This window comes from Bos javanicus, chromosome 17, assembly GCF_032452875.1.
Source record: "Bos javanicus breed banteng chromosome 17, ARS-OSU_banteng_1.0, whole genome shotgun sequence".
NCBI lineage: Eukaryota > Metazoa > Chordata > Mammalia > Artiodactyla > Bovidae > Bos > Bos javanicus.
Genome location: NC_083884.1, coordinates 34,907,298 through 34,931,770, shown reverse-complemented (window position 1 = coordinate 34,931,770; position 24,473 = coordinate 34,907,298). Strand labels below are relative to the sequence as shown.

The following is a 24,473-nucleotide window of genomic DNA, read 5'->3' as shown; positions in this document are numbered from 1 at the left end:
AAAGCCATGAAAGGAGCCAAAAGGAAGAAAACCAGGAGCAAGCATTGCCACAGAAGCCAAGTGAAGAGAGCCTCAAACAGTTTTGCAGAGAGCCTTGCATAATGTTCCCTCTTGGATCTCATAATGACTGCATTGCATGAGGGACGAAACCTCAGACAGGACTGAGGGCGAAGTAAAGATTAGTTCAGGAATGCAGGCAGAGGTGGGGGCGATGCTGATCAGTTCTGGAGTAAGATAAATGCCATTGTTAAAAGAAAAAAAAAAAAACACATAGAATTTAGACACTAAAAATATAGAAAATTTTCTCATCTTGGCCTGTATATTAGGGAGACTATCAGAAATGTTAACATCAACTAAGTGGAATAATACTTAAATAATTTTCTCTGGAGAAGGAAATGGCAACCCGCTCCAATACTCTTGCTTGGAGAATCCCCATGGACAGAGGAACCTGGTGGACTGCAGCCCATAGGGTCACACAGAGTTGGATATGACTGAAGCAATTTAACAGGGCACATTAATACTTTTAGCTCCTCACTCAAGCTATATGGTTTCTTATTTCCAGAATTTTGGGTGTTCCCCTGCCTGAAAAGCCCTTTCCCTCTATCTTCCTCTTTACTCCCGAGATAAGGTTTTGGCGTCACCTTTGTGCTATGCTATGCTAAGTCACTTCAGTCGTGTGTGACTCTGTGCGACCCCATAGATGGCAGCCCACCAGGCTCCCCCGTCCCTGGGATTCTCCAGGCAAGAACACTGGAGTGGGTTGCCATTTCCTTCTCCAATGCATGAAAGTGAAAAGAGAAAGTGAAGTCGCTCAGTTGTGTCCGACTCTTAGCGACCCCATGGACTGCAGCCCACCAGGCCCCTCCATCCATGGGATTCTCCAGGCAAGAGTACTGGAGTGGGGTGCCATTGCCTTCTCCAACCTTTTGTGCAGGAGGGGATTAGCCTTGTCTAGGTTCTCCTCTGAGCCTGGGATCCCTCTCCTAGCTCAACTGTGTCCCCACAGCTCTAGTCAGGCCCCACCATTTTCCAGTGAAATTTACTTGTTTCTCTCCTTCACCAGAAGGTAAATCCTATTTAAATTTCTTAAAGTCAGGGAGTGGGTCTTATTCTCACTACTTTTGTATCCTTGGCCACTACATAGAATTTTGTATGCAGTAGAAATTCAATAAAGGTTGAATTGAATTAAAGAAAGATGTTGGAGAGAAGTCAGAATCATTTCCTTTTTATTGAACTAAGATTTACATACAGTGAAATGAATGGATTTTAAATGTATAATTATTGAGTTTTGAGAAATGCATTTCAGTGTAACTACTGTTCTAATAAATAGACCATTTCTACCATCCCAGAAGTCTTCCTCATGTCGCTTGCCAGTCAGTCCCTACTCCCTATCACAGGCAACTGCTATTTTGATTTCTGTTCTTACAGATTAGGTTTGCCTGTTCTAGAACTTCATAAAAATGCAATCATATAGTAAGGGCCCTTTTGTGCCCAGCTTATTTTGCTTAACATTGTGTCTAAAACTGATCCATTTGGATGTATGTATGAATGCATTCCATTTTATTACTGAATGGTATTTCACTGAATGGCTATGTACAATTTGCTTATGCATTCTCCTGTTGATGGACATTTGGGTAGTTTCCAGTTTGAAGCTATTATGAATTAAGTTGTTATGAGTAATCATGTAGAAATCTTTTTTATGGACATGTGTTTTCTTCATCTTAGAAAATATCTAGAAGGAGACTTGTTTGGCTATTCAGTATATGTGTGTGTGTGTACATGAGAAACTGCCAAACTGTTTTCCAAAGTGGTTGTACCATTTTTACAATTCTGCCAGCAACATGTGATCATTTTAGTTGTTCCATTTCAGCACCACCATTTGGGCTGTCAGTCTTTTACAACTTTAGCTGTTCTGGTAGCTGAGAAATGGTATCTTGTTTGTGGTTTTTATCTCCTTTTTCTCGATGAATAAATGATGTTGACCTGCTTTTTGTGAGTTTATTGACCATCATATATGTTCTTTTGTGGTATATTTAAGTATCTTGCCTATTTTAAAATACGGTTATTTTTGTAATATATTCACAATACCTTATATATCCTGGATACAAGTCCTTTGTCAGATATATGTATTTCAGTATCTTCCCCCCATCTGTGTCTCACCTTTTTATTTCTTTTCAAAAATATTTATTTCTTTTATTTTCTTATTTAGCTGTGCTGGGTCTTAGTTGTGGCATTCCAGATCTTGGATCCTCGTTTCAGCATGTGGGATCTTTAGGTGTAGCATGTGACATCTAGTTCCCCAAGCCAGGGATCAAACCCAGGTCCCCCTGCACTGGGAGCACAGTCTTCGCCACTGGACCACCAGGGAAGTCCCTTTATTTTCTTAATAGTATATTTGATGAGAATTTTTAAATTTTGATAAAGTCTAATCTACCTTCTTTTTATACAGTTCATGGGGTTCTCACAGGGACAGGGAAGCCTGGCATGCTGTGGTCCATGGTGTCACAAAGAGTCGGACACAACTTGGAGACTGAACAACAACAAATCTACCTTTTTACATTTAGTGATCTTCATGTCTTCTTTATGAAATCAGTGCTTTCTCCAGGGTCATATTCTGCATTTTGTTTTAGAAGCTTCCTAGTGTTGGCTTTTATATTTAGGTCTATGATCCATCTTAATAAAATTGGAGTTGGAGACATTTTTAATAATTTAGAAAGAGCAGTGGAGTCATTACTGCATTTTGGTTGACCTTAGCATAAAAGATGGGTTATTCCCTTATAGAGACTTTGATCATCATTTTGAATATTGTATTCAAATTGTGTTGTATGGGCCTTATGTTGGTAAAATATAATCTGTTCACTGTTAAAGTCATTAATATGACTGAGCAGATGAACAACAGACTGGAAGCTCAATTACTGTGTTTTTTCCTAAACCTTTCTATTTAGTCAAGACTCACTGAAGTCACTTTGATTTTTAGGTCTCAGTTTTTAAGTAAAATGTGATGGGACCATCAACTTAACTTTATACCATTGGAATGAGCATAGAAAATGATCATAAAGCCTTTCTGAAATAAGCTATATTATGAATCTGCATCAGATAACAATGGTGATAAATTATGAACTGTTTAACAAAAATTGCTTATTAAGTTACAGACTCTGTCCATAAATGAAATGAACAGCTTGGTACTGAATATCTCTTAAGACTCCAATGTAGACAAAACTAGTATCTGTTAAGCCAACATAACTGCACAAACTTTTCAAGACACTGCTACATAATGAACACTTTCAACCCATAGTCTCCTCTAAGAAAATAAGGGTGTTCACCATCCTTATGGATAAGGATGTATGTTCACCATTTTTACTGTCACAGTGAATTGAGAAGGAGCCCCATTACTGATGTTTGGATAGGGCCTTATAAACATATACCCATCAAGTGGCACATTATCATTGAGTGCAGGGCTACTCATTACTCATTAATAAAATTCATACCCTTGTGTCAAATTCCTCATACAGTGTAAAAACAGTCTCATTAATTCAGAATCCATTTTGGAGCTTTTAATATTTCAGACCTGGTATAGTGATTCCTGTTCCATAAAAAGCTCATCGTTCAACATAAAAGGTGAAACAGAATTGTGGGAGTATAAGCTACTCTGAAACTCCAGTACTTTACAGCCAACTCATGCGAAGAGTTGACTCATTGGAAAAGACTCTGATGCTGGGAGGGATTGGGGGCAGGAGGAGAAGGGGACGACAGAGGATGAGATGGCTGGATGGCATCACTGACTCGATGGACGTGAGTCTGAGTGAACTCCGGGAGTTGGTGATGGACAGGGAGGCCTGGCATGCTACGATCCATGGGGTCGCAAAGAGTCGGACACAACTGAGCGACTGAACTGAACTGAAGCTACTCTGAGATTCATTTACTCATTTTGGATCCTGAATTTTTAACATGTAGTGTGCAAGACATAAACCTACATGTGCTTGCTTTATTTAGAAAAAAATGTTTGATGTGAACCATTTTTTTTTTCAAGTCTTTATTGAATTTGTTACAATACTGCTTCTGTTTTATGTTTTGTTGTTTTGGCCACGAGGCCTGTGGGGTCTTAGCTCTCAGACCAAGGATTGAACCCTCACACCCTGCTTTGGAAGGTGAAGTCTTAACCACGGGACCATCAGAGAAGTCCCTACTCTGTTTTCTTTTAGTTTTTTAAAAATTATATTTATTTCTTAATTTATTTGACTGCACCGGTTCTTAGCTGAGGCATGCAAGATCTTTAGTTGCATCATGAGGAATCTAGTTCCCCAACCAGGGATGGAACCCAGGCCCCTTGCCTTGGTAGCACAGAGTCTTTGCCACTGGATCACCAGGGAAGTCCCCCTACATTTATTTTGATGTGTAATTTACTGGCTTAGATTTTTTACCAGTTAAGACATCCTTCTTCCTCTTCCTACATTCTGTTTGCCCTCTCCTTTCCCTCCCTCACTTCCTTCATCCCCCAAACCCAAAGTGCTAGAGTACGTATGACCACACAGACTCACCTGTACCAAGAGGGAAAGAAAATCAACACAGCTCAGACACCAATCCACACTGTAATAGTGAAGTTTTCTGTATAAAATTAAAGATAAAGCTTGAATGAGATGCAAATGCATGTTAAAAAGTAAAACCCCACACTCATTTAAAAACATCTCCTGGCATTTGCTTTGTCCTCAGTTTCAATCGGCATTTTACACGGTAGAGTCTTTATTATTCAACATAAATCCTTTAGAGGTGGTAAATGCTTCTTGCTTAACAAATGACATAATATAAAACATTTCAAGGCCAATGCAGTGGTTCTAAATGCTTTATGATTTTGCTTTGGTGAGAATGTAGGCACTTAAAGATGGGCGGGGGAGGTCTCTGTCACAGGAGATGCTGAACACTCTGTTTCTGTGGTCACTTCTTAATAAAGATACCACGAGTAGCATGACACAAGAGAAAGGGCTTTTACAGTGTACTTTTTAGTCAGAAAACACACAGATTTTTCATGTATTTTAGTGCTACGTGGAAAAAAATTTTATAGCAGGTCATAATTTTGTGTTTATGTATATATCATGCTCTCTTGCTTATATCTGTTAAATGGAGAGGGCAAGCAAATTATTTACCTGAGGAGGATATCGCCCCAGGAATTGAACCCATACTCAGGTAAATTTCACTTATTTCATATCATCTATCAGGGAACTATATTTCCTGTATGTGATTATCAATGTCTTACTGTTTTTTATACTTAACCTGTGTGTGTAGATGAGACAGAGGATGAGATGGTTGGATGGCATCACTGACTTGATGGACATGAGTTTGAGCAAGCTCCAGGAGTTGGTGATGGACAGGGAAGTCTGGCATGCTGTAGTCCATGGGGTCGCAAAGAGTTGGACATGACTGAGCAACTGAACTGAACCTGTGTATACATGTGTTTGGGGGCAGGAGGAGAAGGGGACGACAGAGGATTAATGAGATGGCTGGATGGCATCACCAACTCAATGGACATGAGTTTGAGTAAACTCTGGGAGTTGGTGATGGACAGGGAGGCCTGGCGTGCTGTGATTCATGGGGTCACAAAGAGTTGGACACGACTGAACTACTGAACTAAACTGAACTGAATCTGTGTGTATATGTGTGCGTGTGTTTGGTGGGCAGGGGGTGGTTAATAAGGGGAAGAGCTTCTCTTTACTTCCACTTATCTCTTAATTAAAACCTTCTGATTGTTTCCTGTATTAGGTTTCACAAAAATAGTATTGAATTCAAAGGTAAATTTGGAATCTTAAATTCAGTACTTCAACCACAAACACACACATGTACAAGGGCCCCTGAACAGGAATGCTATCTTCAGAAGTGTGGGTTGTGCCTGTGATCTGCCTCGCAAGTGTACTGCATATGAAATTCCCTGAAAATCACCTATGATGGGCAAAGTATAAAGGAAAAACCAGAGATGCCAGATCTCCAGATACATGGTCTTTGATGTGAGAAAATTCCCATTCCCAGTGATGTCATTGTTTCTACTCCAGGTGACTTACCAAGCAGGAATGGGGGAGGTAGCCCCCATGAGTTAAAGAATGTCAGTCTCAGGAAATCTTGACATCAGAGTTGAGACCCACTACCATGGAAATCTGTGTTTTTTCTTCTTAAACTGGAACTGGAATATTTAAGTATATTATAATATACTCTTACAGTGAAATATTGGCATTTATTTAAATATTGTTTTTGGAGAGTTTTTAAATAATGAAATCAAGAGCTGGTGTTCGAGAGTCAAGACAAATCTATTTTTAAACCTGAGCTTTGTGACTTGCAAGCTGTGTAGATTTGGGAACATTATTTAATCTCTCAGAGCATCAGCATCTTCCTCTATAATCAGAATACTTAACTAATATAAATTTTGTATAGATTGAAAGGGATAATACATATAGAATTCTTAGCAGAGAGACTTGCATATAATAAATTTATTATCATATATAATGTATAAGGTATTATAGAATATCATTATTTTGTAGCATTAATACAGCAGGAAATAAACTTACATATCCATTATCATCTCATCATGTAAACCCATCAGAAAACATGCCAAGAAAAAGACATCTACCATCACCCCGTGTCTTCCCAGTTCTGCTTTGTGTATAATTAATGGCACTTTGTTTTCTGTCCACAGATATTTGCGAGGTTGTCTGCTCTCTGTGTATAAGAAATCCCTTTTCACCTACACCTCCCTTGCAGTGTAACCCTAAGTCATGGCATTCCTTGTTTCTGAGCTTCTCCTCTTGTTGGTTGCAGGGGCTTCCTAGCAGCTGAGAGCAATGATTCAACTAAGCCTCTCCATCCTCTTTACTACTCTCAAGATGGTCTGTCTCACGTTCCTCCTCTGGCTGTGCACCACTTTATCTCTTGTGTATTCCATGGTGGCTCAGACGGTAAAGAGTCTGCCTGCAATGCAGGAGGCCTGGGTTTGATCTTCCCTCGGTTGGGAAGATCCCCTGCAGAAAGATATGGCAACCCACTCCAGTCTTCTTGCCTGGAGAATCCCATGGACAGGGGAGCCTGGCTGGCTGCCATCCATGGGGTCGCAAAGAGTCAGATACGACTTGAGTGACTAACACTGTACATATTACAGCATTTTTTGGGAAAAAAATAGATCACTTCAAATTGAAGAACCACTTTTCTACAGGGTAGCATACAGTTTCTTTCTGTGTTCTGATCCCTGCCTTCCCACCCTATCTTTATTTCTTCCACTTCCTTACTTTCTGCTTTAGCAACTTTGAATACCTTAAGCTATTCCCCAGATGTGCCATGATTATTCTGCCCTTTGTACCCTGGCACACATATTTAGCTCTTCTAGAATCTCATCCCTCTGTCTCCTTTCCCACCACCCCAATTTTGTGTGCCACCCAACAAATCTAAGCTCAGTGTGCCCTTCTCTGTTTAATAGTCCCAGTTCTCGCAGCCAGATTTCCATGCTTACATTTATTAAGATCACGAGTTGTAAGGGGCAGAGACAGAGTCAGGCCACCCCAAGCCAAGATGCTAAAAAGAGAGCTAAGAATCTTTATGGAAATGCTTAGTGTGGCTATGGTATGCTATGCTACATTACTTCAGTTGTGTCCGACTCTTTGCAACACTATATGGACTGCTGCATGCCAGACTCCTCTGTCAATGGGATTCTCTAGGCAAGAATACTAGAGTGGGTTGCAGTGCTCTCCTCCAGGGGATCTTCCAGACACAGGGATCGAACCTGCATCTCTTACGTCTCCTACATTGGCTGGCGGTTTTGTTCTGTTTTGTTTTACCACTAGCACCACTTGGGAAACCCTGCTGCTGCTGCTGCTGCTGCTGCTGCTGCTGCTAAGTCGCTTCAGTCATGTCCGACTCTCTGCAACCCCATAGATAGCAGCCCACTAGGCTCCTCTGTCCTTGGGATTCTCCAGGCAAGAATACTGGAGTGGGTTGCCATTTCCATCTCCAATGCACAAAAGTGAAAAGTGAAAGGGAAGTCGCTCAGTCGTGCCTGACTCTTCAGTTTAGTTCAGTCGCTCAGTCGTGTCTGACTCTTTTCGACCCCATGAATCGCAGCACGCCAGGCCTCCCTGTCCATCACCAACTCCTGGAGTTCACTAAGACTCATGTCCATCGAGTCAGTGATGCCATCCAGCCATCTCATCCTCTGTCATCCCCTTCTCCTCCTGCCCCCAGTCCCTCCCAGCATCAGAGTCTTTTCCAATGAGTCAACTCTTCGCATGAGGTGGCCAAAGTACTGGAGTTTCAGCTTTAGCATCATTCCTTCCAAAGAAATCCCAGGGCTGATCTCCTTCAGAAAGGACTGGTTGGATCTCCTTGCAGTCCAAGGGACTCTCAAGAGTCTTCTCCAGCACCACAGTTCAAAAGCATCAATTCTTCGGTGCTCAGCTTTCTTCACAGTCCAACTCTCACATCTATCCATGACCACTGGAAAAACCATAGCCTTGACTAGACGGACCTTTGTTGGCAAAATAATGTCTCTGCCCGACTCTTAGGCAACCTTAAAAACCAAGGAGCTCTGGGGACATCAGTAGTATGCTGGTGGCAGATCTTCAGTGAAGTGTCCTATTACTCAAGCAATTAGGCTATCCTTTCTAGTCGGCTGTTCTAACAACTAACTTCCTCACCTTTGATTCTATGTTCAGTTCAGTCGCTCAGTCGTGTCCGACTCTTTGCGACCCCATGGACTGCATCATGCCAGGCTGTCCTGTCCATCACCAACTCCCGGAGTTCACTCAGACTCACGTCCATCAAGTCAGTGATACCATCCAACCATCCTGGGTCCAGTTCCTTGTTTTACCACTTGCCAACCAGGTAATCTTAGACAAATCACTGAACTTCTTTATGTATCATATGTACAAGGAGAGCACAAGATCATTATTTTAAGGATGAAATGCTCTCCACTGTAACTCATCAAGATGCACATTATCATCCACATTTTGATACCTCTGAAATCATGCTGCATCTCACAATTACTGCTCGCCAGTCAGGAGTCAAGTCATGAGGTAGTTACTGTCTGCTCGTGTGCAAATGTGGTTGTTATTCCTGACTGGACAGCTGTCACCTTGCCATGCTTGACTTGGGAAACTGTTTATGAACCATTTGAAGCAAAACTATGAATCCTGCCTGTCAGCTGAAAAACTTTCTATTGGCACTCATTGATAAGATAAAAAATGCCCCAGGATCAAAACTTGCAAAGTAACATGTTAATGGCTTGGAAGAAATCCTGAAAACCACGGTGGAGCATTCTTTTAAGAACTGTTGCCCAGGGCCCTTGATGGTCAGCAAATTATGTTGTGTGGAAAACACTAGCATGATGACAGAGTCAGAAAGTGATTCAGAAGAATTTGATCCTGTGAGGAAGTTTTAGGAACCCTAATCAATTGATTTTGCTTCTAGTTTCTTTTTCACGTGTGCACAAGAATGAAATATGGTAAAAAGCTGTGTATAAACCATCATTCAAAACCCTTTCAATAGTGTAACTCTAAGTGATAAGAAAATTATCGTCATATGTTAAATAGCATTTTGTCTGTCATAACAGTTCATAAAATAAAAGTGTATCATATAGGTAATGACATCTTAGACTTGATGAAATGTGATTTTGGTTATTATTACCTAATAGTATTTGTTTGCTCATTATTTTTATTCACTCATGGTCCTTCGTTGTGTTTTTCTTCATGACTTTGTAGCTCAGGTTCACGAAATAACTGCCTCATTCTCTCCATAATAACCAGCCTTGCTCATTCTTTTCTCTGACCTGTCTTTCTTCCCCCTCACCTTGCGCATCTTTTCGGTCACTGCTGTGTTTATGCCCTGAGTCAACCCCTAATCCAATTGCCTGTAGAAGAGTCACGTGGTCGAGCACACGGCTGCCAGGGCTTCCCCAGGAATTTGTGGTCATCTGTGTATCCTCAGGACTTAGCACAGTACTAATTCATGTTTGTTGAATAAATGTGTAAACCAAAATGATTTTGCAAGAGACACAAGTCCATGCCTCACTTATGACATACAGTTTGATAATGGATTGTGCAGTTTTTTAAAAAAAAGGTTTTAAAATCACAATAACATCTTGAACTTACTTGCTATTATAAATATTTGATCTCAGTTTTCTATAAATACAGTACCTGACATCTTTCATGGATCAGGTTTTACTAGTACCTACATACTCTTCTGACTTGGAAATTTTTTCAGTTATTTCTATGACCTAATTAATTAACTCAATCATGGAGGATACATACTGCTTGATCTCTATATGATACAACAGCCTTGGATTGGCCAGATATAGCCATAACTGTTAATGATGCCTTATGAACACATTTTCTCCATGAAAATATTTTATCTTTTCCTCCCACTTCTTGCAAAATTGAACAGAAGAGAATTGAAGAGATGAGTAATACCTCTCTAACTTTTCTGATGAACTATGGATTCCTTCTTTCATTCTGAAAGTCCATGACATTGGGCAAATCCAATACACTTAAGGTGTTCAGTTCTCCTTATGCGACTGACTTATTTCCAAAGTGTGTGTCCTTGTGCTGAGTTGCTTCAGTCGTGTCCAACTCTTTGCATCCAACTCTTTGGACTGTAGCCCACCAGACTCCTTGGGCCCTGGGATTCTCCAGGCAAAAATACTGGAGTGGGTTGCCATGCCCTCCTCCAGGGAATCTTCCCCACCCAGGGATCGAATCTGAGCCTCTTACATCTCCTGCATTGGCAGGTGTGTTCTTTACCACTAGCACCACCTGGTATGATTGATCAAATCAGGAATTTTTACCATTCTTCAAGGTTTTGTTAAAGCTTTGTAGGCATAACTTCAGTCCATTTTTCTAATATTTAATGAGGAGGCATACAATGAGTATATATGTTACATATGTTCTTATATATATTCATATATATATATGAATATATGTTACATATGACCCTGTTCCTCTTTCTCCTCAGCCACCTGACCCACGATCTCCCTGCTACCCACTTGGATTACCATACACAGCTCTAAGCAGTTCTCTGGTGCCAGCTTTTTCTTGTTGCAATCCACATGATCAGATGACTCTTCTAGGAACAGATTCTTTCATTGGGTAATGCCTTTCCTCCAAAACTTCATTTTCCTTAGGATCAAGCTCCAATCCTCATCATGGCATTAAAGTCCCTCTGTAATTTGTTGTTACCTTACTTATCCAATTTTGATCATTGTGATTTTATAAAAGAAATCTCCCTTCCTGGTTGTGCCAGTCCCACAAGTCAGCTGTGAATGAGATGCACCCGTTGCCTATTTCCACCCTCCGGTGTTTCCTTGTGCCATGTCCTGAGGGTACATTGTCTTTTTCTTTTTCTCCTTGTGACTTCTATTTATTCTAGAACGAGGTTCTCCTTTTTCCTATTATAATTAAGACTCTATATTTTATAGCCCCATGTACTTTATACTGTGTGTCAACATAAAAAATTATTTCTTTTCACTGTTAATTCTCCCCACAGCAGCCTTTTAACAATTTTGATCTTTTAACAATTTTGAACAGTTTTGTTATTTTTATGTTGACACCTCGTATTTCTTCCTAGACTTTTACTCAGCTTGAGCACTCATCTTAATACAAATGGCTCCTATTAACTTAAGGGTTATTAAAATCCAAATCCATCTTCAAGAGGGAAATATTTTTCTAATAGTGATATTATTTATGATATATACACTAACCCATATACAAATTGGTATAAAAGATTGCGATTATTCAAACAAATGTGATGTTTAGGCCCAGATGATGTTTATAATCAGGGATTTTAAAGAAAGATCTATCCAATTGTGGCACCACTGGTGTAAGTGTACAGCTTCTCAAAGTAAATACTTTGAGTAGGAAAACATCTTTTCGGATCTATTAATTCTAATGTGTTGGTTAAAAATCAGTATCACTTTATTATCTTCACCACTGATATTATAACTTCAGATAGACACAGTTTTTTAATGACTTTTGGATTCTTTAAAAAGTAGTGTATATAAAGCATATTTTGCACTTTTATTGAAAACTAACATCCTAATTCATATGGCAATATTGTAACATAAGGAGAAAAATGTAAAACACAGACCAATGTGAATACCCCAAACCAAGACTCAACTGCTCTTTTCAAGTTTTAGTTGAAATTTGAAATGACTTATTTTCAGTAATAGGTGGTGTTTCCCAGGATTCTTGTTTGTTTAGTTGAAATGCTTTGGCTCTATGAAATATCTCTGCTATCAATTTAAAAAAATAATATAAAACATTAAGATTCAAATAGTATTTTGGTAATTGACAGGAACTATATCTGCTATCAAATCTGCTGTATTTATCAAAATTAACATTCTAAGAGATTATGAAAAAGAAGCATCTGTAAACTTACTTTTTGAAAATATATAGAAGTATCAACTTGCTTTTTACTTTTCTACTTATTTTCAACTCTTTAAATGTTATTCAATTACTTTAAACTACATGTATTTTTAAATTTTACTCAATGATTGCAGAGTTTATAAATTTTATAGAAGGGATTTTTAGTATTTACAATGACGTTTATCTTAATGAGAAGCAAAATGTAAACAATTAAAAATTCTAGAGAAATGTTAAGGTGATTAGGGCTCATTGAGTCCCTTAATCTGAAGTTATTAGCAGATAGCTGCTCCAGAATCCCACTTCACACACACACACACAGACACAGAGCAATACAATTATTTAAACTTGAGTTCAGCCTTAGAAAAACAAAAGTAAAACTTAATTAATTTGAAACAATTATAAGACAAATAAATTCATCATTTAGGAATGAATCACCTATGTTTCAGGGAAAGAAACATTTCTTCATCATAGAGTGTATTTAAGGCAATAACACACTATATGACAAGAATTTATACAAGACTTCGTAACTAACAAAGCACTGCATATACATTGAGTCCACAGTAGGGTTACAATTTGGGAAGGTAAAGTATTAACTTCAGGTTATTGATCAGTAAGCAGGCTGAGAGAAACTAAGTGAAGTTCACCAAGCTAGAAGTAGCAAAGCTGGGACTTGAACTTTGTATCATCACACCCTGTGTCAGGTACTCTCGACACCAGTCCATTTTCATTCTTGTAATATTGGACATGGGGACATTATCGACAAATATGATAGATCATGATATAGAAGAATGATAATAATCAAAACTCAGATTTTTTAATTTGTGTATGCTATCAAATGAGATACATCATGTGAGAAGTTTTTATAAATTAAATTGAAATATTCCAAGAGAGCTGAAAATCAAAGAAAGTGTAAATTCTTGAAAAAAAAAAAAAACTCTTGCAAGTTTTTGTGTTTTCTTTTTTTAATATTAAGCATTCTTATAGAAGGCATGCCTAGAGTCATTTGATCAAATAAATATTCTACTTTTATTTTCCCAAACAAAGAATAAACTATAGCCTTTGGCATAGGTTATTTCAATAGGAAATAAAGATTAAAGCAGGCAAGCCCCAGGAGATGTTTTAAGCCGTTTCCATTTTAATGAAAACATGACTTTGTTTTCTTCCTGTTCTATCTTTGGGGGCAGTTCAAGGTTTAAATTAACCTAGGTTCTTGTGTACTTGTCTCTGAAGATGAAGTGAGCAGTAGATAGTTGTGGAAATGAGAGATTAATAACTTTTGTTGAACAGAATCAAAGAGAAAACCACATGATCATTATAATAGCCATTCTACTCCTGGATTCAGGAATCAAATCAGCAGAAGAGATGACTAATCTTGTTTTCTTGTGAAAATGAAGAGCAAGTCAAGGCTCAGAAGGGAGCATTTAATAATATGGAAGAGGAAACAAGACAGGATTTATTCTTCAACTGGGTAGATAAGAAATGAAGACTTGTTTTGTACTAGGGCAAAGATGTTTCCTTAGACGTCTTGCCATGTGGATTTAATTAGCAAAATCTTTGATATGTAGTAGTGATGCAGTTTGTCTGAACTCCTGTCGCTTTGATTCTCTGTGAAGGAATATGACACTTAAGTAATGAAGGGCACCAATTCAGAGCCCTGCCATGTGCATTTCTTTTTTTTACTATTGTAGAAAAGTAGAATCACTTGTGACAAAATACACAAACGGTTAGCTGTAGAATTATAGAGCTGACAGAAACTCTACAAATCATTCAGTGTAATTTATTCAAGGTACTGCTTGATATGCCCACTTATAGAATTTGAAACCAATACAGAACATTAGTATTTCAAATAGGGCAGAAGGATGAGAATTATACTTACGAAAATGAAAAGAATGTTTATGGAAAATTTACAGAATAGGTTGGTCTATTTCTGTCAACTACAAAGATTGTTTACGAAAGGAAACTGAAAATAAAATGGCTTATCCTTGCCAGCTTTTCTTGGGAAGTATAGTAATATAGTGACTATTGCCCTTAAAAGGAAAGTAAAGACTTTCCATTCTTGTTTCTTCGTTAATTTATTAGACACTTATGGGGTAACTCACCAGTTTCTGTTATTATTTTGTTTGTTTCTCAGTAAAATCAAACATTATATTTATTATCATGAGTTCACAGAAACATTGGAAAGATTAATAAGATATTATTTTTCAAGAGCTTGGAACATATTATGGTTCAGCTATTTTGGCAAATAAAGTAGATAAATGAATAAGTTAAGCCTTAGTACTACACTTTTTTCTTCTTTTTTAAATCACTAGCAGTTGCCAAGAGTTACCAGACTTTTTTTTTCATTTTACTTTGTTATTTTCTCAAAAGTCAAATCAGTAGAAGAAATAGCGAATCTTGTTTTCGCATGAAAATGAAGAATAAATGAGTTCACTTTCCATTCTGCCTTATTCTTTTAGATCTTAATATAGTAAACTGAAAATTATGGTACAATTTCTCATGGATATTTACATTGTTTTTCCTTTTCAGGAAAACATCATATACTAGCTGTCTATTTCTAGCCATGGTACACTGTATTAAACTTTCTAAATAAATAACAATGTCTATTTTAAGCAAAAATTTTAGAATTTCCACAGACTTAAAAGTTGTAGGCAATCAGAAAAGGGGGCAGGTTTTATTAAATGTCTTCTAGATCAGCAGCCCCCACCTTTTCAGCATCAGGGACTGATTTCGTGGAAGGAACTTTTTTTATGGACCGAAGAGGGGAAGGAATGGTTTCAGGATGATTCAAGAGCATTACATTTTCTATGCACTTTATATCTGTTATTATTACTTTAGCTCCACCTCAGATCATCAGGCATTAGATCCTGGAGGTTGGGGACCCCTATTCTAGCTCCAGGGTAGCAAGGTAATCCATATATTTATTTATACTGTAATATTTAGAGAAAAACATATTGATGCATTTCAGTGCTAAATGATATAGATGGTCATTGTTCATACTATTTGATTTCTCAATAGAACATGATCCACAATGATGATGTTATAGATAACATTTTATGGATTTTATTATTGTAATTTTAAAATACTTAATTTCACAAAAATTGTAATTTAATAATATACCTTGGTTGAAATAGTTTGAAGTTTATTTGTAACAGAAATTTTCAAATATATTGTTGTAGGATTTATGGAAATAAAATGTTCAGTGCTCCCTCTCCTGGTTTTATCATACTGGTGAACTGACCTCTTGTCCCCAAATTGTGGTGATAGCAGAGAAGACAGTTTTGAAAAACCAAATAAGATACTATCATGGAATATTGTTATTTCTGATTTGATTCTTTCAAACCCATTCAAATTGTCCAAGAAACTTATCCACTGGTTAAAGTTTATTACTTCTCCAAATATTATGAGATAGATGAAAATAGAAAATATGTACAATAATGTTGACTTTAGCCTTTGAAACAGCCTATTTTATTACAATTTATATTATTAAGAGTGAATAGGTAGCTTCTTGGTTTAATTCTTGTTCTGAGTTATTTTCTAGTGATGCTTTCTTGTTGATGGTTTTAGCAGTGCCCTAGGGTCCTGAAAGGTCATTCCAAATAGAACTTTAATTATTTTAAAGAATTCAAATATTAGAAAATCTCAAATAGAGAAAAAAAAGTTTCAAAAGAATTACTTACTATTGTAAAGAAGAATATTAAAAAATTATTGAAATGTCCATACTTAAATTTATATGATTTTTTACTGAAGTTTTGTTCGCTTTATTTCATCAAAGACTTTAAGCTACTTCTTATATGTAGGACCTGGAAAAAATATTTCCCTTTCCACTTACTATATCTTTCTAGGTTTTAGGTATCTTTTAAGAATCTCTGTGGAAACTCAAATTTCACATATTGTTACCCTCACAGCAGCATGAAGTACATGATTTTGATAATAAATATCTAAAATCCAATAGTCTGTAAGGAAACAAAAAGCATTTTTCCTACTGATTAAAATGCTTTTTTTTTCCAGTGACACATCATATATGCTTAAGAATTATAAAACCTCTTAGGAAATTATTTCTATTTTAATTGATTTCTATTCAGCTGATTTTTAAAAATAAACTTATTTTTTCAAAATTATATAAATATCTTACAAAATTGAAGGAGTCTGGGATTTTTACAATTTTGATTTTGGGAAAATTATATCACAAATCAAGATAGAGCGATTATTATAAAATCTACAGCAGGAAATCATACCTTTATCACATATTGTTACATACATTTGCAGTAAAGCGTGCCACGTTTTAGATTTCACATATTCTAAACTTTGCTTTAAATTGGGTCTGTAGTGGCATATCATCTTTTTTTATCAATATACATTATCTCACTAACTGATCAGTAGTGAGGGCTTGATATACAACTTTTTAATCTTTTATTCTTTAAGGTTGTTTTCCAATTCCACTTTTAAGGGTAGAGTTCACCAATGCTTTTGCTGAGATTTGATAACTGAAGACTGCTAACTAAATTTAAAGGTATTCTTTTATGACGAAAGGCATTTGAAGGATTTTCTGAGGCAATCCACATTTTCAGAGGATGTTTGTTAGGGAAGTGTACAGGGCAATATATCCAAGTGGGTACTCATAAAGGAAAGAGGAAACGACTGTTGGGAAAATCCTGCTCCAGGTTTTCAGGCAGCCCGTATGATTGACACATGATATCACTGGAGGCGTGTCCTGGAGTGGAGGTGGAGGTGGAGGCGAAGAGCTGAAATTCTGCGGAGCCGGAGTAGAACTGCTCTGTAAGGCACGCAGTGGTTTGCAGAGTGATAGCCGCAGACACAACTCCCAGCCCTGGAAAAGGAACAGCTACAGTTGCTGTAAATGTGCCTGAAAAGCAATTTCCAATCTTTGCTCTAGGTAAGAACTGTTTCCTTCCTTTCCTTCCGTAGACATTTTAAGGAAAGATCAGGTGAGAAATGTTGGCTTTTGCAAGGAACTGGTTATTTCTTTGAACTCGCTTTAGATCTAAAATTACTGGTTGCATTTCAAATTACCAGTAGCATTCCCACTGCTAAAACGAATGCTCTTATTTAAAGTAAATGCTACCACTAAAAGAAAAAGCAGGGTCCTTTTCCTCCCCACCCCCACAACCCCCCCAGCCGAGCAGTAACAAGTTTCAAGTCTGAAACAGTCGGATGTGTGAAAGAAAAACTGGGTGTATTTTCTTTTTCTTTTTTTCTTTTTGCCAAAGAGGGACTGGCATTCGGTGTGTGGACCAAATGCATGTTTGTTTAGGCATTGTTGGCGACCGAATCCCCAGAAGCAATTGTTTAAAACCTGAATTTCCCGTCTCTGTGTATTGATTTCCAATGCGCAGAGGCGTCGCTTGAACGTTGTTTGAACTCTTAGGCATTCCAAGGGGCAAAAGCACTTCGGCAAAAACGTGCAAGACTGCATGTTACTTTGGTTCGCTGCTGACACGCCGACTGTGCGCCCGCCTGTCAATCACAGGGAGCAGCAACAGCCAGCACATGGCAGCGGGTGCGGGCGGCGGGCGAGCTGGCGAGCGGCCCTCTCCGCTCCACTCTTCGCCGGGGCGGCGGAGCGCGCGGCGAGTCCAAGTGCCTGGAAAGAAAGGGAAATTAACGTGTTCTTATCTCTAATCGTTTGTAGCAGGCGTTTCGGCCGCGGAACAGGAGGGTCGGAGGACCGGGAGTGATCGCTGCCCGGGAGAGGCTGACTGCCAGGACCGGAGTTCCCAGGGACGCCGTGCCCCCACTTGCCCGGCGTGCGGGATCGGGAAAGTGCCTGGACCTGCGCGGGGGCCGAGGGACGACGCCCCGCCTTCTCCCCGGAGAACCCCAAACCTCGCTGCCTTCACCACCGCCCCTTAAAAAGCGGGTAAAAAACAAACTCCCACCCACCCCCACCCGCGGGGAGCGGCGGTCGGGCCTCTCAGGCGTGTACTCCCTGCGCGGCTCCGTGACTCGTCCGTGGACGCCGGTTCGAGCCCCGTCCCGGGCGCCGCGGAGCCTCAAACGTCCGTGACGTGGATTTTCACGCATCAGGAGGCCGCCACTCCCGCCTTTCCCTCGAGGAGCGACTGGACCCCGAGGAGAACTCTGGTCCGAGCACAGCGGCGGGGCGGCCGGCCAGTCACGCACTCCTCTCCCCGCCGCTCCCCAGCTCGCCTTCCGGATAGACCGGGAGAGCCCTCCTGAAGGGAATTTGCTTTTTTTTTTTTTATTCCTGGTTCTTGGAAGGGGGCTACAGGAGAGGAGCCCCGGAGGTGGATGTTACTGAGCTGCGCGGCGCACGCGAGCTGTGAGAGGTTTGCGCCTGGCCGCGCCGAATCTCCAGAGGATTGTCCCCCGCAGCCGGAAGGGGGCCGCGGGGAGCGCTCCTGCCCAGCGGCAGAGGCCGCGGGCCGACCGGCCGCAGCTCGGGCCATGCCTCCCCGTCCTCCCCGCCGCGGTTGATGCGGCGAGTGCACGCAGTCGCTCGCACGGGGACCCAGGCCAGGTTGCACTGCTTGGCCGCCCGCCCCCGCTTCGGCCTAGGTGAGTTTGGGGCGGCCGCCCTCGGGCTGCGGGGGCGGGAGGTGCACGGGCGGGGCGGGCCGGGCGGCAGGTGCGGGCCCTGGGGAGCGGCGTGGGGGCCCGGACCGCGCGAGGGAAGGGAGAGTGGGGCCACCCCCTCTCGCGGCCCAGCCGGCCCGCGGGTCGCTCAGAGCTGGGTAAGCCGGACAGCGACCTTTCGCCTCCGCGCGGGACGGCGAGGCGGGGTCCCCGGTCCTCAGTCGCCTGCAGCGGCGGCGCGGGGACCCGGGGAGTCCTCTCGGGGAAACCCCTCCACGCGAAAGGTGCATTCGGGGAGGCTTGGAGCGGGGGGGAGGTCCGAGGAGGACCGCGGAGCTGCTCGGCGGGTGCCCGCGGGCGGGCTTTCGGGACCCGAGGATCCCTCGGACGGGGGCCTCCGGAAAGGCGTGTTCGCGCGCGAGTGCCAGAGCGGACCCCCGGTTCGCTGGGGAGCCCCTGGGCCGAGTCGGTGTGCGCCCGCGCGAGCTGCCACTTTATTCTTGTTGTGAGCGCGGCGGCGCGGCGAGGGGCGGGAGAGGGCACTGCCACTTTAAAAGTGGGGAAGTCCGCCCTCCTGAGGTAATGGTAACCTCAGCCTCCTCCCCTCCTCCTGCCCGAGAGAGAGAGAGAGGAGAGAGAGGGGGAGCGAGAGAGAAGACTTGTTTTCATTCATAACTTTTTCCTTTTCCTTCCTCTCCGTCAACTATTTATTCCCCGCTCGTCTCAGCGCGGATTGCAGAGGGCGCAGCTCCACCGCGGGAACCGGCGATGTGGCGACACCGCTCCGCCGCCTGGGCCCCCGGCTCGCTGCGCCCCGGCTCTTTAGGAATCCGGCTTCTCCTTTAAAGTGTAGACAGATATTTATTTATAACCCTCCCTGCCTTGGGCTTGCTTTTTGGCGCCTGCATTCACTCCGAAGGCTTTTCCTGATTTGTAAGCATCCTTGGTGGCATACGCCAAAAGGCTTGGAAATCCACGGTGATCCTTAGAATATGATGGGATTGTCCGAAAAGGTATTCGACTTCGATTCGGGGCTTTCTTGGGGGAGAAGAGTCTGCCGAGAGCGTGTGAGCGTATTTGGGGCTAGATCCAGGGCTGTCACTGCTGGAAAGGGGGCTTTGCTTCAGATCCGAGGTGGCTGACATTCTTTGCTTTTTCTTTTTATCTGGTGGCCTCCTTTACCGGCCAGCAGGAACTTTGTTAACAGCTAGCATTAAAGACTCAGATTAAAGTCATGCCTTGTGCTTTTTCTACTCTCTTCAGATCCACGTTTTTTTCTTTCGTGTGGAGTCTGACTACTTGTAGATACTCTTTGCTTTAGAAGCACTGGGTTAGAAAGTGCTTTGCGAGGAGGAATGATACTGCAGAGTAACGATGTAATCTTTTTAACAGTCCTTAAGGACTCCAGGACTAAACCCAGCAGGTTGTGAACATGTTTCTCCTTGAGTACAGAGACGGTAGAAGAAGCTAGAAACTTGAGGCTCCGAGTTGAAAGAATGAACGGGGGGAACGCCAAGAAGTTAACATGTAAGACAGTCCAGGGCCATTCAGTGAAGTTAATAGATGAAATGGACTTCTTTCTGCCTTATTCCTGAAGCTGATGAGATTTGGCTCATGGTAGTGGAGAATAGGCATTTTTTCCTTTGCATTCTTGAACTGGATCAAATCTGTAGATTGTGGGAGGAATTTGTGTGAAAAATATTCTGGTTTACCGTTTATGAGAACAAAAACGTTTTTATGTTTAATAGATGGTTTTATGAAGAATACATTATAAATTAGAAGTAATTTACCATTGGTATTGAAATAGATTTTTACCTGGATATTGCTATACTTTATTACAAGAAGCACATTGATTCAGAGTTGGCAGTGCTTTTGAAAATCAAGATCTGGCATGTAAATACAAATTTTTAGAGGAAATACAGATAATTAAAATGGCCAGGATTTCCCCATACTACTTTAAAGGCCAGACACTTATTTGTATGTGAAAGTTATCTTGTTATGTCAGTGATCCTTATTTAAACTTAAAAAAATTCAAATGTGAATGGTCTTAACATTCACAGAACTGTACATTGAGTTTTGTGTGTGTGCTTTAGAGGCTATAAAACACCAAGAACTGTTGTGTTTGTCTGCATTCACTTTTACATCTTGTAGACTAATAGTGAACTAGGTTTAAAATTCTGGTTTCTACTGAAGATGACCTCTTAATTTGAGATTCCATTTCAGTTTGGAGTGTCTTTTTTTTTTTTAATGCTTGAAGTATACCTTGACTAATTTCCTGAACACTAATCTAATGCTTATAACAGCAAACAGATAATTAAAGACAACAGCACCATAGCCATTCTTAGTTTGTTGTTGTTGTTTTAATGGATGTTTTCTTTTATGGAAAGTACCCATGAACTGATACAGAGCTTCTTTGGATGAGAGCTGTTTATTAGTGCTTATACTCAGTGTTCCCCACAAGGGCATACTCCATTTTGTTTGTTAGATTCACAAACAGGAAGACATTACTTCTTGATTCTGCTTTTTAAAAGTTGAAAAAACTTCCAGTTCTTATGGCATGGGGTCTCTTGCCTACATTCTTCTTCTATGATGTGGTCCTAAGCCTCTCTCTGAATTGGACTCTGTCCAGGACCCCAGCATCATTGTAATCCGCTGATGAGGGAGATCATTACCAGGTGGTTTAGGCAATTTGTGACTTGACAGGATTTCTCACCTCTTCTCCCCCCACCCCCCCAAATGCTTCTAGTCATTTATTTTCTCTTTTTTTTTTTCATCTTTGATTTCCTTTTAGGATTTCAGATGCATGCCAGGTTTCCACTGATTGCCAGAAATCAAGATCACTACACATGGATCCCCAAAATCAGCATGGCAGTGGCGGTTCATTAGTTGTGATCCAGCAGCCTGCATTGGATAACCGTCAGAGGCTAGACTATGAGAGAGAGATTCAGCCTGCTGCTATTTTGTCCTTAGACCAGATCAAGGCCATCAGAGGCAGCAATGAATACACAGAAGGGCCATCCGTGGTGAAAAGACCTGCTCCTCGAACCGCACCAAGACAAGAAAAGCATGAGAGGACTCACGAAATCATACCGATTAATGTGAATAATAACTATGAGCATAGACCTACCAGCCACCTGGGACATGCAGGACTCTCAAATAACACCAGAGGCCCCATACTGAGCAGATCAACTAGCACTGGAAGCGCAGCCAGTTCTGGGAGCAACAGCAGTGCCTCTTCTGAGCAGGGGCTGTTAGGAAGGTCCCCGCCAACCAGACCCATCCCTGGTCACAGGTCTGAAAGGGCAATCCGGACCCAGCCCAAGCAACTGATTGTGGATGACTTAAAGGGCTCCTTGAAAGAGGACCTGACGCAGCACAAGTTCATTTGTGAACAGTGTGGGAAGTGCAAGTGTGGGGAATGCACAGCTCCCAGGACCCTGCCATCCTGCTTGGCCTGTAACCGGCAGTGCCTTTGCTCCGCTGAGAGCATGGTGGAGTATGGAACCTGCATGTGCTTGGTCAAGGGCATCTTCTACCACTGCTCCAATGACGATGAAGGGGATTCCTACTCGGATAATCCTTGCTCCTGTTCACAGTCACAGTGCTGCTCTAGGTACCTGTGTATGGGAGCCATGTCTCTGTTTTTACCTTGCTTACTTTGTTATCCTCCAGCCAAGGGATGCCTGAAGCTGTGCAGGGGGTGTTATGACTGGATCCATCGCCCAGGGTGCAGATGTAAGAACTCCAACACTGTCTATTGTAAGCTGGAGAGCTGCCCCTCCCGGGGTCTGGGTAAACCGTCATGATTTTTGGAGGTGGGTTGGACCTCCTGAACTTCTCTTGCTTTCAAGCTGTGGCTGTTAAAAAAGATGCTGTCAGATACTGGTTTTATTTTCTTTGCAGTTTTCCCCTGTTTCCCACCTTTCTCCCCTTCTTTCCAAGGTTTGACTCATGGATTGTACTCTTCTCTAATGGATGGTCTTCAGTAAGAGTGGACTGTGAAATGCATCTGGCTCCCCCTTATGACAAGAGCCTCTGCCATCCACTCGAGAGGGTATTGAGAGCCAGTGGGCTTTTGTGTAGCCTTTTTGTTCTGCAAGCAACTTTCCAAAGTTGTACACGTGAACATATCCACACATGTACACCCAGGCTACAGTGATTTAGAGCTGTTTTTGATTGGGTACTCTGGGAACAGGGAAATTGGTGTTTAAAGAAGCAGCAGTTTAATTGCTTAAATAAGCTATATATTAAATCTGTCTCCAACTAGGGCTATCTTCATAGCATTAGACACTTAAGTAGCATGGGAGATCTGTTTTTGTTACAACGTTAAAATTCCCCTTTAACCACTGCCCTCTCCTTGCTCCTCAACAGTCTATCCCCTCAGTTTTGGTGTATCTTATTTTAGAGACGCCAGGGTTTTGTTTTGTTTTTTTCTGTGTAATTTTAGGTCTGCTTTACAATGTAAGTCTTCACATTGGAGATATATTGGTTGTATCTTGCTCATCCTTATTCAAGCTTTCATATTTGTGAAGGACTCGACTCCCTCCCTTCCGAACTCCTTGCTTTTCACCAAATTACTCTTGTCATTGAGGGCACTTGGATAACTGAAGTTGATATTTATATCTGATCAATCTATAGATGTCACAGAACTATGCTGCCTGAAGTGATCTTGGCTCCTTAATGGTTTTTGGCCACTTGGTTAGTTAACAGCTGGGTAGTTCTAATCTTTTCTGTTTCATTGCCTTAACCACAAATTGTGGTGCTTTTTGTATATTTTATGTATAAATCACAAAGTTGAATTCTGACTATTTTTAAGACAAAAGTCTGTTAAACTTTTTTATTGTAAAGAATATTTATTATGCGAATCTCTATTATTTTATGATATTTATTGCAAAAGACTGTTGAAATGTACTCATGTCTGAATATAACAAAATATCAATACGTAACGGAAAATAAGGTGACACGAAGAAAGTACATATGTTAACTATAATGCAGAAAATATATTAATTAATGAAACTGTCTCTTGATTTCTTCATTTATTAGCGTGTACTGTTGTGATTTTTGTCATTTGCTTTGACTCTTCATGCATACCCATTTTCTTTCTTTCCTTTAATATACCAAATCTAGATGTAGGTGACCTCAAATCTTGAACTAGATGTTTCCTAGAAAATTCACTAATCAAGATTTTGTATTCCAAATTCTGTTTCAACAAATGCCCAAGTGAATCACTTTACAAAGTGAAAAGGTTTTTTTGTGATTAATATTAACAAGTCCGTCCCTCCTTTGGCTATTCTGTAAGCAAGGGGTTTTGTGTATATCAATTTCTTGGAATGGGACATACCTGTATGTTTTAAATAATGTTTATCAACTCTTGGATTAGTCTGAAATTAATTTTCATCAGCAAAGCTTAAAAAATTAGTTCTGTAGCCATTCTAGGAGTCTCTGGCACTGTCATTTTAATAAAACATAGAATTTAAGAGTGCATCAAGGGGATAGTTAACATTATCAAACAGATGTTTTAAAAACATTCCA

At 40.7% G+C, this 24,473-nt stretch overlaps 2 protein-coding genes across 3 annotated transcripts; one reads left to right on the top strand and one right to left on the bottom strand.

Annotated features, from left to right (window-relative positions):
• Positions 1-15,857: 15,857 nt before the first annotated feature.
• Positions 15,858-20,086, bottom strand: LOC133229278 (nascent polypeptide-associated complex subunit alpha, muscle-specific form-like). The gene is made up of 4 exons (XM_061385774.1): positions 19,854-20,086; positions 19,660-19,781; positions 17,701-19,531; positions 15,858-17,214 (listed from the first exon to the last, which is right to left on the bottom strand). The coding sequence occupies exons 1-3, from the start codon at positions 20,084-20,086 to the stop codon at positions 18,660-18,662; spliced, it is 1,227 nt and encodes a 408-aa protein (XP_061241758.1). The 3' UTR covers positions 15,858-17,214; positions 17,701-18,659.
• On the top strand, positions 18,841-23,962 carry SPRY1 (sprouty RTK signaling antagonist 1). 2 transcript variants are annotated; one of them, XM_061384240.1, is made up of 2 exons: positions 18,841-18,923; positions 21,733-23,962. In XM_061384240.1, exon 2 carries the CDS (start codon positions 21,788-21,790, stop codon positions 22,745-22,747), a length of 960 nt encoding a protein of 319 aa, XP_061240224.1. In that variant the 5' UTR covers positions 18,841-18,923; positions 21,733-21,787; the 3' UTR covers positions 22,748-23,962. The 2 variants fall into 2 exon arrangements, with proteins under 2 accessions (XP_061240224.1, XP_061240225.1); XM_061384241.1 differs by lacking the exon at positions 18,841-18,923 and adding an exon at positions 19,525-19,954.
• Positions 23,963-24,473: the final 511 nt, after the last annotated feature.